Genomic DNA, 12,791 nt, shown 5'->3' on the forward strand with positions numbered 1-12,791 from the left:
CAGTTTGTCCATACTGATAGTGAAGATGATGTAAATATCAACTTGTCAGTGGTCTGACTACATTATCCCTTGCTTGTATAATACCAGAGCACGGCCGCAGTTTCTCGGCCTTACTGCTCAGCGCCTCAGCATCTCAGCTTCGTGTGTTAAAGGGGAGATGTCGCGTAATACATGAAGGTTATGGCAATCGTGAAGGAGCCATCTTGGTAAACTAAGCTGGATAATGGCATGTGCAATGTTAGCAGAGTACTTTCAGCACACCTGACGCTGTCGCTCAGAGATATGACGGGTACTCCGTAACTTCCGAGCGATGCTACTTAGTCTCAAGAGTGGCATACCAGCGAACAGAGTGCATATAACTCATCGTGGAAGGTATATTGATTATTTGCACATGAAGGAGAAAGCCACCTCCTAGTATCTGTGTCGGCTGTTCATATAGTAATGATGACATAGGAAACGGTCATGGTCTTCATCGTAGCCAGGACACTCAAGACAGGGGTGACGCTAGTGAGACTTGGAAGGGATATCGGTTCCCACCCACTGATGACAAGCGTCTTTGAGAGGCAGAGCTAGATGGCTATTGCTAAACACGCGCGGAAAAGGGAAGAGAGAAAATATCAATCTCAACATCGCACTTTCTAAGTCCAAAGCGCTGGGAATTGAGGCTGAGTCTTCGAAAGGAAACTGAGAATCTCAAGGCAACCATTGAGCCCCTTGCTTCTTTGGGGAGGCATTACCATCCTCGTGAGGTCGATGAAATGCAGTCAGCATTGAGTATGTAGGAGGAAATCCAGTGAGCCGCTCAAGACCCCGCGCATCCAACCCAGACACTCGTGCAACCAGAGGGTCTGACAGCCCAGCTATACATAAAGCGGTGTTCCCATCGGAGAGGTGAATCAGGAACTGCATGTACACCTGTATATGATATGCCCAAGTCTTTTGGGAAAGCTTAAGTATGGACATCTCCTCGCTGAATCTCACGTCTGGTCAAGATTCTCAGACCCCGCCGGTCATAGGTGATATCGGTCGGATTACCCAGCGGCAATATGGGGTAAGGCTATTTCAAGCATAATTATCCGAAGGTATCACTCTAACTCAATATGTATGAATATCAGATAGCCGTTGGCATTTTCTTCGCGTTGGCAGCACTGTCGTTTCTTGGCCGCATCTTCATCCGACTCTTTACCCGACGACGCCTCTATTTGGACGATGCATTTCTTAGCTTTGCTTTTACCACGCTGCTGATAGGAACTGTACTGGGCTTTCTCCGTGCATACACCATCTACTTTCAGATGGCAGCATTGGAAGGAAATGTTGACGCACTTCTCTTTCTCGCCTCCCATTTAGAGGAACATGCGAAAGATTATGGCTTTAATATCGCCTTTATAGTCCTTCTCTGGACCACAGTCTTTGCCGTCAAGTGGTGCTACCTGGCATTCTTCCACCCTCTCCTGGTGGGGATGTCACGCTGGTTTATCCTTTATTACCGTTGCACTGTGGGGCTATCCTTTATTTCGTGGATCTTGAGCGCCTTTGTCGCACCGATCGTTCCTTGTCCGTATACAGGAATGAAGGCAATCTGTAAGGATCCCTCGTCAGCGATAATCTCTCACACTAACCATTTAAAGCAAAATGCTTCCCCTCTTTACCTGTGCCGAACAGCACGGTCCTCGCAATGGTCTGGCTTCCACCGATTTTGGATGCGCTCACTGACCTGATGAGTATGTCACTTAGCCAGATGAGGATTAGCTATAACTAACTTTTCCCAGTCATTAGTATTCCAATGCGATTGCTCTACAAAGTGCAGTTACGAACCTTGACGAAATTAGGTCTTGGATGCTTCCTCTGTCTCTCGATCTTCATGTGCACATGCTCCATTATTCGCACCGCAGGCACGTGGTACCACGGACTTCTCGACTACCCATGGCAGGTATTCTGGCTTCATTTGGAGGGATGCATTGAAGTTACCATGGGATCCATCACCGTCTATCGGTCCACTTTGATCGGATCCAACGAGGTCTCAACTGCGTTCAAGAAATACTTCACCCGGATCAAGGACGCCGTGTTGGGTTCGTCGAGTGGCACAGCAGAGGGGCCTCCAGCGGAGGAGAACAAAACCCAGACACGTCAAATTAGGCTACCGTCTATTCCGCAAGCGACCATCACGGGGTTGCGAACGTGGTTTGGTCTCTCCAGGAAGGACCCTGCCGCGTCCAATGATGGCTCCGGGCTCACCAGCTTTAACAGCGATATCGATTACCATACTTTGTTGAAAGCTCCCAAGGCAGTGGCGAATCAACATCAATGAGGCCTAAGCTTGTCTATGGCTGTTTCTTTCAACAAAATGGGTAGGGACGGATTCAGATATATATATCTGATATGTAGAAACTAATGATGATGGTTGGATGAAGAGTAAGAGGTAGTGGTGAACGAGGACCACGCATACAGAGGTGGCTAAGGATCAGATGATCCCTGGCTACAGCGTATGCCTCGACATAATATTATCGGGGTCGGAGTTAAGACGCGATATGTCATATATGATATACGCGGGGATAGCATATCTCCAACCCAGACAAAAGGTTCAAAATGGATGGACCGCGCCCAACACCCGGCTTAAGTCCGCGGACATTGGGTGCCGCTTTGGGCTTAGTGGCTGATAACCGTGATATATAGGATCATCAGGAGCTGGTATTAAGAGAACTAGACAGGCTACTTCAAAGATAATACTTTCTATTTGAGATCATCTGCAGTTTCTCTTAAAAATTCCTATTCCACCCACAATGGCCTCAAAGGACCTCCCCCCATCGACCGCTCCCTTCTTCCCCAATGTGTTCTTTTATAACCAATTCTGTGCCAAGCCCAACTGGCCACCCGCAACTACAAACCTCTCTGGTCAAGTTGCCATAATCACTGGAGGAAATAGTGGACTGGGATATGAATGTGCATCCCAGCTTCTATCCCTTCAACTGAGCCACTTGATCCTCGCCGTTCGCTCTCCCGAAAAGGGGGAAGCCGCAGCAGCTAAGCTTCGAGCCGTTAATCCCACGTCAACAATAGATGTATGGCCACTTGACATGAGCTCATATGTCTCCATACAAAGCTTTGCAAAGCGGGTCGAAAACCATCTTCCTCGCCTAGATATTGCTATCCTCAATGCTGGGGTGAGACAAGCCCAGTTCACCACCAATCCGAACACCGGCCACGAGGAAACAATCCAAGTCAACTATCTCTCAACCATGTTCTTAGCCATTCTACTTCTTCCCAGCTTGAAGAAGAAATCTCCGAGGGGAGAGTCGGGCCGGTTGACTATCGTCAGTGCGGCATTATCGCTTCTGCCAAGCTTACCCGACGTGAAGGATGCGCCACTTCTGAAGTTGTTCGATCGCCGAGATACATTTGACGTCAATAGCAGTTACTGCATGTCAAAACTTCTAGCTCATGCGTTTCTCTATAAGCTGGCTGAATATGTCGCCGCAGATGATGTGATTGTTAACCTAGCAGATCCAGCCTTCGTGAAAGGCACGGACCTGGGGCGGGATTCGCCTGCTTATGCGAAGGCTGGGTTGGCGGTATTTGGAGCATTGACAGGAAGGACAGTCAAGGTTGGTGCATCGACGTATGTTGATGCTGCTGTACTAAAAGGGAAGGAGTCGCATGGGTGCTTTCTGATGAGTTGGAAGATTGAGCCGTATGTATTGCCGACTTCTTTTGGATTTCTCACATCATGACTGATCCACGTACGTTCAGGTTTAATGCGTCGTTGTATACGCCCGAGGGGAAGCAATCTATTGAGCAGCTGTGGCAGGAGACGATGGATGAACTTGATTTTGCCGGTGTGCGAAGAATACTTGAGACTCTGTAGTTCTCAAAAGGGCCGAATCATCTAGTCGCTGTCATTCGATAATTGTTTCTCACAGTTGAAACCGGGTTCTTAGATCTATGATATTGAAGAGTTAGCAGTACCAGAGCAATTTCATTCCTAAGAAGTTACCAACGGGCGGGATACAGAAGAGTAGAGCAAATTCCCATGTATAGCTCATGCGATGAAAAGCTTCGCTTAGGCTCTGAAATGTCTGCGCATAAGCACACCCAATGCAGTATAGAAAGGAGATTTCAGGACTCTATGACGTTGAAGAAATCCGTATGCCTCTCAAATCTCCAGATCAATCGGGGAGTGGGGACAGTACTCCACACGGCCCCACTTGGCCAGCATGAGTGGGCATGAGTCATTCTGAGTCGAGATGAACACACCAAATCATGATCATAGCACAGCCCACTCCTGGGCCCAAACTGCTTGCAGTTTCCAGAATTAGACATGGAAAGACTCAAAATGTCACACTTTAACACAGATCTCTCACCTGAGGGTCTCCAGATTCGGGGGACTCTGCCCCACCCGAGCTTCCCATTCCACGTGACGTTACCCTGCAGGCCCAGCTATATAACTTAACCTCAATCCTCATGAACATCACCTGAAATTCCCATCCAAGAGCTCAATTACACATTATACTACCTAACCTCCCAATCGATCAGCCTCATACACACAAATTTCACCAACTATAACCCTCAATTATTGCATGACCTCCCCACCATCCACAATGGCAACCACAACCACCACCTCCAACCCCACCCCAACAATGACCTTCTACGACATCGCCATGCGGCCCCCAGTAACCCGCAACGCCGCTGCGGTAAACCCCTGGAAAGCGCGCCTGGCCCTTAACTTCAAAAACGCCCCCTACTCCACAACGTGGGTCAAGCTCCCCGAAGTATCCAAAGTCCGCCGCAGCCTGAACCTCCCCGCATGTCGCAAATTCGCCGACGGTAGCGACTTCTACACCCTCCCCATCCTCTCCGACCCTACCACAAACTCCCTCATCGGCGACTCCTTCGACATCGCCGTCTACCTACAGAAGACCTACCCCGCCTCGGGTGACGGGGATCTCTTCCCTCCGCAGAAACTGGACTATGAACTGAAGGAGGAGCTCAAGGTGCTGGTACCACTATCAGAGCGGAACGATACCGAGTATGCGGATTACGCAAGGTTCAATAATAATGTCGACGCGGCATTCAGTGTGCACACCTTGTTGATGGTGCAGAAAATGCCGTTTGATCCGGAGACGGCGGAGGAGAGTAAGGCGGAGTTTGTCCGGCGGGCGGGGTTTAAGTCATGGGATGATTTTGCTCTTGACGGGGAGAAGAGGGAGCAGGTGTTGAGTTCGTTCCGGGATATGCTTGGGGACTTGGCGAGGATGTTTGAGAGGGACACTAGTGGGCCGTTTTTGCTGGGGCAGAGGCCTAGTCATGCGGATTTTATTGTCGGTGGGTGGTTGAGGATGTCGAGGGTTACGTTGCCGTCGACGGAGTGGGAGCAGTTGAGGGGGTGGCATGGAGGTGTTTTTGGGAGGTTGCACGATGCGTTGGATGTTTATGCTGAGGTAAAATAGGCTAACAGAGTTGGTAAGAGGGGGAACTTGATGGACGAATAGAACAAGGAAGGAAAAGTATTGTATAATAAAGCATATGGAGTTATACACCAAACGCTTTCCATAAGCAAGATTTATAGCCCATTCTCCGAATATAAGGGCGGCCACCACCCAAAAACATCGTCGCCAAAGAGTTCATGATCGAGTGATGAAAATATGTCTATGGTTGAAGCCTCTTCCTGGGATGGCTGCCTATGTAGCAACGTTCCCATACCTGATATGCCCATTGAGCTCTGAAGTTCAGAGGTTGGGGCCTGGGCATCTGTTGACTGGCCATAAATTGCGAGTAAGCAAGACCTCATTCTTTTCACCCAGGCCAATGATTTCGAAACCACGTTTTCGTGGTCAGTAATACCATCATCAACGTTGGTTTGTACATTGCTCAGGTTCTGAGCAGTCCTGTCAAGAATAGACGTAATGTCTACAGTTCGTCGAACCATCTTCACGTCCCACGCCGGATCTTCGAAGGATGCGAGTCGAATGAGGGTCAAAATTACGGTTCGGAATTGTCTCCACAGGAAGAAGGGGAAGTATGTATACTCGGTTGGTTCGAAGTTGAACATGATATCCACTGCGCGTTTCGCCGCATTGAGGCAATTAAGAAGGGCCTCCATGCTGCTGGTATCAGTTAGAAGAGGGGAATGCCCAAGGCGCGTAAAGATAAGGTCATTGATGCAGATTTCTGTGTGCAGGGACATCGCTTCCAGCATCTCTATGGAGTATCAGTGAAGGCTGTTATGCAGTCGAATCAGGAGTGGCAGATTAGACGTACTATTCGTGGCCAGGTGAGGGGGCAATTGCCCTTTCGTCTCGTCTAGTTGAGCGTTGAGGGCAAATATGTATGGATAAATAAGACGCGTACTTTGTTCGCTGTCGTTATCTCTTAGTTGCATACGGACATCAGTGACCTTGCTCGTTATGCGCTGAAGCTTGATCATGTGCACCAGCAGCTCGTCGCCCCGAACACATTTTGAGCCTTGTAACATTTTCAGACACTCTTCAAGGTATGGTGACCATGCCAAGCTCTCCCCAACTGTTTGAAACGTTGCAACGCTGGGTTTGCTATTAGCGGTATTCTTAATAGTTCAATGAATTGCTAACCATGATGTGAGAAAGTAGCAAGCCAATGCCGTCCGTGCAATTGCGATGCTCCTCGGCTGGAACCTGTCTGTAGCTCCCTGAATCTGAGATGCAAGCGGTCGAGGAAACATATGAATCAGATTACCCTCTCCGCAATGCCGGCTTCGAAGTTGCAGATCGACCGTCAAAGCAGTGCACAGCTGAGACAAAATAGTAAGAAGTGATCCCATAGAGAAGCGAAAGTGTCCCCTATAGATCACAATAAGTCATTCGGTTACTGAAAGTGTGATAAGGAAAACTGACCAGCCGATGAAACACAGGAGACCGTGCAACAGATCCATGGTACATTTGCCTTCTACGATTACCTCACGAGCGGCAACCTCTCGAACCGTCTTTGCTAGACTGATCTGTTCTTTTGCATCTGTAGATGTCACAGCCATTATACATAGCCAGAGGAATGGTGACTCTCGGTACAGCTTTTCTGAGGTCGACCCATTCTCAAGGTATAGAAGAGGGAGAAATTCGGTATAGTGACTGAAGAATACTTTGAAATGTTGTTTTGCATCGCGAGACGATGGATCGAGAACCTCGGAATGGCTGTGTGGGAATAGGCTCCAGCTTTGTGAGGTATTAGCCGAATACTTGTTGCCTTGATCTGTAGCTACTCTGTCAAGATCACCAACAAGCGGTTGTGCATGCGACCCACGATCTGCAGGCACTGAAGCGCGAGAGGGAGCTGATATGAAGGAACCTGATGACGAAGCAGTCTCTTCGGGTTCAAGGCTACCCTGGCGAGCTTTCAATAATGAAACGAGCCCGTCTAACTTCTGCTCCAGACGAGCAGCTTGAGAGCCGTTGGGTCTCGAGCCACTCCTGCGGACGCTAGGAGAAGGGTTACATTCTACTTTGAGCCGAAAGCATCTGACCATGTAATGAGCCAACGATCGCCAATGGTGTTTTCGAGAGGTGGATTACCTTTCACATCCATCTCCATTGGCTCGCAGCATGCATTTGCGTTTGACGCGAGCACAGTTGACGCATGCTCGGCCGTACGCGGCCGGCTTTCCATTATTACGTGCTGTCTTTTCCATCTAATTAAGCAAAGAGATGTGAAGTATAAATGAGAGACTGGATAGTCCAATGGGGATTCAGGCGCCGCTGCACCGCGAATGTAGAGTTCCTGGAATTAGCTGCACCCTCCGGTGGACGGATTTCGGGGAGTTGAAAATTCGAAATCCGCTCCCGCAAATAAAATAGCGGGATGCGAATCCCGCTCCGCTCCGCCTCCACTTTCTATACCCTTAAAAGCCCCCTAGAGTCCAAACCATGTGAAATCTGGCCATCGCAAAAGTTATTCTCTTATTTGTGTATCAATAAAAATGGAATCAATTAGCAATGCTCTTTACTATGCGTTTCATTCATTTCATTTGCCGAATGTCCTGCAATGGTGATCATCCCACGCCCATGTCCTACCATTGATAGCTGACGGAATGCATTTTCACAATCATAGGATGACCCAACACAACCCAAATCATCGATCCAATATCATAAGTGAAAGCAAATCTCGGCAGGTTTGTTTCAAGTTTCTTGATCAAACCGGCCGGAGCTTTAGCGTTATCATTAAGGAGCTCCACTCCGAATTGCTCGTCCCGATTTGTATCTTCTACCTTGTCCTCCGCGGTCTCGACACCATAGAAGACGACCCTTCTATTACAGTGAAGACCAAGCAGACCTTGCTTCGTGAGTTTGAAATTATAATAATGAAAGACGGGTGGACATACGATGGCAACCGTCCCGAAGAGAAGGACCGCGAACTGCTTGTTCACTTCCATCACGTTATCAAAGAGTATAAAGCTTTGAAGCCAGCCTACAAACACATTATCAAGGACATCACTAAAATAATGGGTAACGGAATGGCTGACTTCTGCCATAAGATTACCCTGGGCCATCCAGATAATGCCGGCGTCATGACTATAGCCGAGTATGAGCTGTACTGCTATTATGTTGCCGGCTGTGTCGGTGAGGGTCTTACTCGCTTCTTCATCGAAGCGCAATTTTGCAACTCGTCATTACTCGACAACCCAACTTTACCTCGGTCAATGAGTCTCTTTCTGCAGAAGACCAACATCATCCGCGACGTCAGTGAAGATCACGAAGACAATCGTCGGTTCTGGCCCCATCAGATATGGTCTAAGTACGTCAGCAACTTTGCAGATTTGTTCAAGCCAGAGAATCGTGAGGCGGCCATAGAGTGCAGTTCTGAGATGATTCTCAACGCACTTGAGCATGTCAAGGAATGTCTCATTTATCTGGCTGGGTTGAATGAGCAGAGCATCTTCAATTTCTGCGTTGTGCCTCAGTGTATGGCTATTGCGACACTGGAACTATGCTTCAGAAATCCCGCTCTGTTTGAACGGAATGTCAACATCAAGATCAGCAGGGGCGATGCGTGTCAGTTAATGCTCGAGTGCACACAAGGCTTGCCGGGGCTATGTCGTATCGTCAGTCGATATGCACGATGTATCAAAGCCAAAAGCTCACCAAATGCCACCAAGCTGTTCGACATTAACAAAATTTGCAGCACGGTATGTTATCCCACCTACCATTTGTAGTGAACAAACATTAACAACCATAGATCGAAGAAGCTGCCAAAACTCTAATTCAATCTCAAGAAGGGTAAAACTATCAGTTCATTGTCGCTGAGATGGGGCACGCTATTGATGAATAGCAAGACAAATAACTGTAAATGTATTCAAGAAGCGCACATTAGTAACATGCATGTAGCAGTTATTACATCAGAAAGGCATTATGGAGACCTTATCCCGGGAGACTCGTTTACAAGTTTACTACAATTTCTCAGAACAGAACGTGAAGACATTGTCCGCATCGCCGATTCTGACCACCATCTGAAAGTCTTTGATCAGTTTTCGGGGAACTGTGCACCAGCCCCAACTATACAAACGCAACTAGCAATGCTTCCATACTGGCAATTTCAGCCTCCCTGTAGGTGTCAGCATAAGCATTCAGAACTTCAAAGGATTACTCGTATTAGACAATAGCGGATGAAATGACTAGAAGCTCATTGTATCCTAAGGTTCTTAAGGTATTGCATTGTCAAAGTTGGGATTACCACGTCATAATTTGTTCTTCGGTTAACGTATTGTGCTAGCAACGTGTCGCCGCGGCGATGCAACATATAAAGGGTGACATCTGTTGTGATCCTGAAAACACTAAATCTTTCTCAACAACATACAACTGTGCAGTTCATCATTGACGCCTGCAAACTTCACTGTGAACCTACCCCTCAGCACATGATGGAGCCCCGTTTCGATAGCATCGCATACGCTCGATTGGCCAAGTCTTACCTACTCGGGATGAACCGAGCTCTCTCAGTGGCGAACGGGGACGGATTTCGGGCCCAGGACCCAGTCACGGAGATCCTCCTCCTGGAAGGCTATCAGAGGCCAGTAGCACCGAAGAAAATGACCCTTCCAGTCCCGAAAATATCTAAATCCAAGGAAGGGTTTAACTATGAAGCCAATATATTTCTTGGGTTTACGATTCCTCTCGAAGTGGCCCATGAAATACTTCGATTCCTGGATCTGAGGTCCATAGGAATGATGCTCCTAGTCAACAGCAAGACCAAGGAGCAGGTGGAAACCATGCTGGATTACCCCATCCTCAAAACCCATGCGCACGAGACTCTCAACTTGATGCGCCAGATGAGATTTTCTTCACACTACACCATTGGACAGATCTTCAACGAATTCTGTCAGCCTAAGTGCAGAACGTGCCCAAATTTTGGGCCGTTTCTCTACATTCCAACCATGCAGAGATGTTGCTACGAATGCAACTTATACAAGAAGTCGTACGGATTGGGATCTGTCAAGAAAATCTGCTACTACTTCGGAATTGAGGAAGAGGATTTGAACGACATCCAACTTGTCCACAATATTTGGCTTCATGACCCCCAAGACTGCATGGCAAACATCTCGCAGTGCAAGAACCTTGTATCCAAGCTTTATGGGCCGGAGGAGGCAGAGATACTAGACGTAACTGTCCATATAATCGAAGGAGAAGGTGTCTATTTATCTGAAGTAGAACCGACGCCATACCAACGACACGGGATTCCTGGGGGCGGATGTTTCTGGAGCGAGAGAAAAAGGAACCGCATGAAGTTCATGGCCACGGTGCCGTTCCCCTACTGGGACAAGCGGGCACAGGCTACAGATGCAGGAGTCTACTGTACCGCTTGCGCTTACTTCTGGAGAGAGATGGTACTATCCGATGGGCGTGGGCCTTGGGGCTGCGAAGAACCTTGCCCATTAGGCTGGGAATCTTCCTTTCGAGCCTATCGAGAGGCCGATTTACCTCAGCATGTTGAGACGTGTCTAAGCGTCCACGCAGTGGAGATGAACCCTGAGCTGCGTCCTCATGATGGTAACTAGTCCATTTCAGATGAGGGGCATCTTTTCTGATATGTGCCGGGAACCAAGAGCCTTCTTTTGGAAATAACTGTGCTCCGGACGATACGCGGGACGGGCTATGGTATCTTTCGACCCCGATGCTCGTGATTCAGGAAGATCACGAGAATCATGCAGATGCGAGGTTTACGACACCAGCATTTGGCTTAGTTGAAGTATTGCGATATCTTTGTCGATTGTGGTGGGTGACATCGTGCGTCGGGATGGTGCTTCCTTGGTAGTAGTTAACGTAATGGATCATATCGACCATTCAACGGCTGTATTTAGATAAATATGACATCGCCACTATCTCTTCAGAGTACTTCCAGGGTAAAAAGAGATCAACATAATCTAGCCACCTAGGCACATCATTAAAATGCCGATACGCCCTTTCATACTCCCAATATTCTGGATACCACCCGGAATGCTCCCAGTCCAGAATACCGCTAACATGGCCATCTTTGACCAGTATATTCCTGGGGGCCAGGTCACTGTGGGTGAAATCATGACTGGAACTGTCAAGATTGGGTCGGAGATGCCCTTGGAAGTCTGGTTCAAACTGGCCTTTTAACCGTCCAAGCGCGTGATCATGCGGTTGACCAGATGGCAGAAGCTTGCGTCGAGGCAACTGATGGGTAGTTCGCCTGTAGGTTGTATAATTTGCTCTGAACTCGGTTTATGCCGAAGAAAATTTAGATTTGAACGTCTTATTGGAATAGGTAGAATGGCTCACTATCACCATCACCATTTGTAGGAGAACGGTCTACTATTCTATTCCCATCCCGCCCCCCTTACTGCGGAAGCTTCAAGTTGTCTGGCGTAAAGATAAGAGCAAATTCTCTTATAATACCCACTCTACTGGTTAGCTGTCTTCAATCAGTGCCATGTGCCATTCCAACGTCTGAATCTGTACTGGATGTTCAAAGTAGCTCAAGAAAGCTCAATTGCGCCCCATCAATGAAATTACGCCGTCGATGTATACTTCCAAAAACCACATCCCTTATAGAAGTTGGGACCCATTGACCGTCCTCCATGTTACGCTCGTTGTCCCTGTCAGATTCTGAGATAACCTTTCCCTGGCCATAAACTTTGGTGAAAGAGCAGCGGTTGAACTCATTGTTTCCATATCCCCTGCGTCCCGTCGATCAACCTTTTGTGTTGGACCACTGTGATTGCGTCTCTCTACTCCGACGTCTGAAATCACTCTGAATGTGGACATGCAGTCACCGGCAATCAGTCCCATTTTTGTACCTTGTGCTACATATTCTAGGCGAGTACGGTGATGTCAACCAGTGTCGCTCAAGCGATAGAAAACATTTGTATAGAATCTATTTCACAACCCTCTTATGTCTGTGACTCTATCGTGCTTGACACTAACATATAAGTAACTTTTCCTCCCAGACGAATTTCACTATATGGGTGATCCAAATCGCGATATGTCACGGAGATAATCAGGTATGCTATTGTTGCCACTGATTTAACTGCTTCCCGCAAGCGATTTCCATTTCCACCAACAGTCGCAGTGTTAAATTTCCCCATTACGCGGGTGTTCCTGCCCTGCACGCGAACCTTCCAGGAAAAGGAGATGTTATCCCATCCATAAACATCCACAACGCAGCTCATATGATGAATGAGGGTGGGCAGGAATAGTAGATTTTATTAGACGCACCCTGCGAGATATCAGGATGGTAGATTGAAAAGTGTGTACCTAAGAAGCCCATATTATAGATAAGATTGAAGAATATTTTACATCAAGTAATTGTAT

General features: G+C 47.8%; 6 protein-coding genes across 6 annotated transcripts; 5 read left to right on the forward strand and 1 right to left on the reverse strand.

Annotated features, from left to right (window-relative positions):
• Positions 1-955: 955 nt before the first annotated feature.
• On the forward strand, positions 956-2,308 carry BO85DRAFT_365976 (uncharacterized protein; the record flags this gene model as incomplete). The annotated part of the gene is made up of 4 exons (XM_025655761.1): positions 956-1,051; positions 1,116-1,581; positions 1,629-1,721; positions 1,770-2,308. 4 exons carry the CDS (start codon positions 956-958, stop codon positions 2,306-2,308), a joined length of 1,194 nt encoding a protein of 397 aa, XP_025518570.1.
• Positions 2,309-2,741: 433 nt separating this feature from the next.
• On the forward strand, positions 2,742-4,181 carry BO85DRAFT_447219 (putative short-chain dehydrogenase/reductase family protein). Its single transcript, XM_025659674.1, has one exon. It carries the CDS (start codon positions 2,781-2,783, stop codon positions 3,726-3,728), a length of 948 nt encoding a protein of 315 aa, XP_025518571.1. The 5' UTR covers positions 2,742-2,780; the 3' UTR covers positions 3,729-4,181.
• A 113-nt stretch (positions 4,182-4,294) lies between these two features.
• BO85DRAFT_447220 (glutathione S-transferase-like protein) lies at positions 4,295-5,609 on the forward strand. Its single transcript, XM_025659675.1, has one exon. It carries the CDS (start codon positions 4,596-4,598, stop codon positions 5,442-5,444), a length of 849 nt encoding a protein of 282 aa, XP_025518572.1. The 5' UTR covers positions 4,295-4,595; the 3' UTR covers positions 5,445-5,609.
• BO85DRAFT_392651 (uncharacterized protein) lies at positions 5,558-6,469 on the reverse strand (the record flags this gene model as incomplete). Its single annotated transcript, XM_025656851.1, has 3 exons — positions 5,558-6,195; positions 6,256-6,297; positions 6,346-6,469. 3 exons carry the CDS (start codon positions 6,467-6,469, stop codon positions 5,558-5,560), a joined length of 804 nt encoding a protein of 267 aa, XP_025518573.1.
• A 1,605-nt stretch (positions 6,470-8,074) lies between these two features.
• Positions 8,075-9,243, forward strand: BO85DRAFT_485784 (squalene synthetase; the record flags this gene model as incomplete). Its single annotated transcript, XM_025663341.1, has 2 exons — positions 8,075-9,148; positions 9,199-9,243. The coding sequence occupies 2 exons, from the start codon at positions 8,075-8,077 to the stop codon at positions 9,241-9,243; spliced, it is 1,119 nt and encodes a 372-aa protein (XP_025518574.1).
• A 634-nt stretch (positions 9,244-9,877) lies between these two features.
• BO85DRAFT_392656 (uncharacterized protein) lies at positions 9,878-11,299 on the forward strand (the record flags this gene model as incomplete). The annotated part of the gene is made up of 1 exon (XM_025656852.1): positions 9,878-11,299. The coding sequence occupies one exon, from the start codon at positions 9,878-9,880 to the stop codon at positions 11,009-11,011; it is 1,134 nt and encodes a 377-aa protein (XP_025518575.1). The 3' UTR covers positions 11,012-11,299.
• Between the last annotated feature and the right edge of the window lie 1,492 nt (positions 11,300-12,791).

Source organism: Aspergillus piperis, assembly GCF_003184755.1.
Source record: "Aspergillus piperis CBS 112811 unplaced genomic scaffold BO85scaffold_4, whole genome shotgun sequence".
Taxonomy (NCBI): domain Eukaryota; kingdom Fungi; phylum Ascomycota; class Eurotiomycetes; order Eurotiales; family Aspergillaceae; genus Aspergillus; species Aspergillus piperis.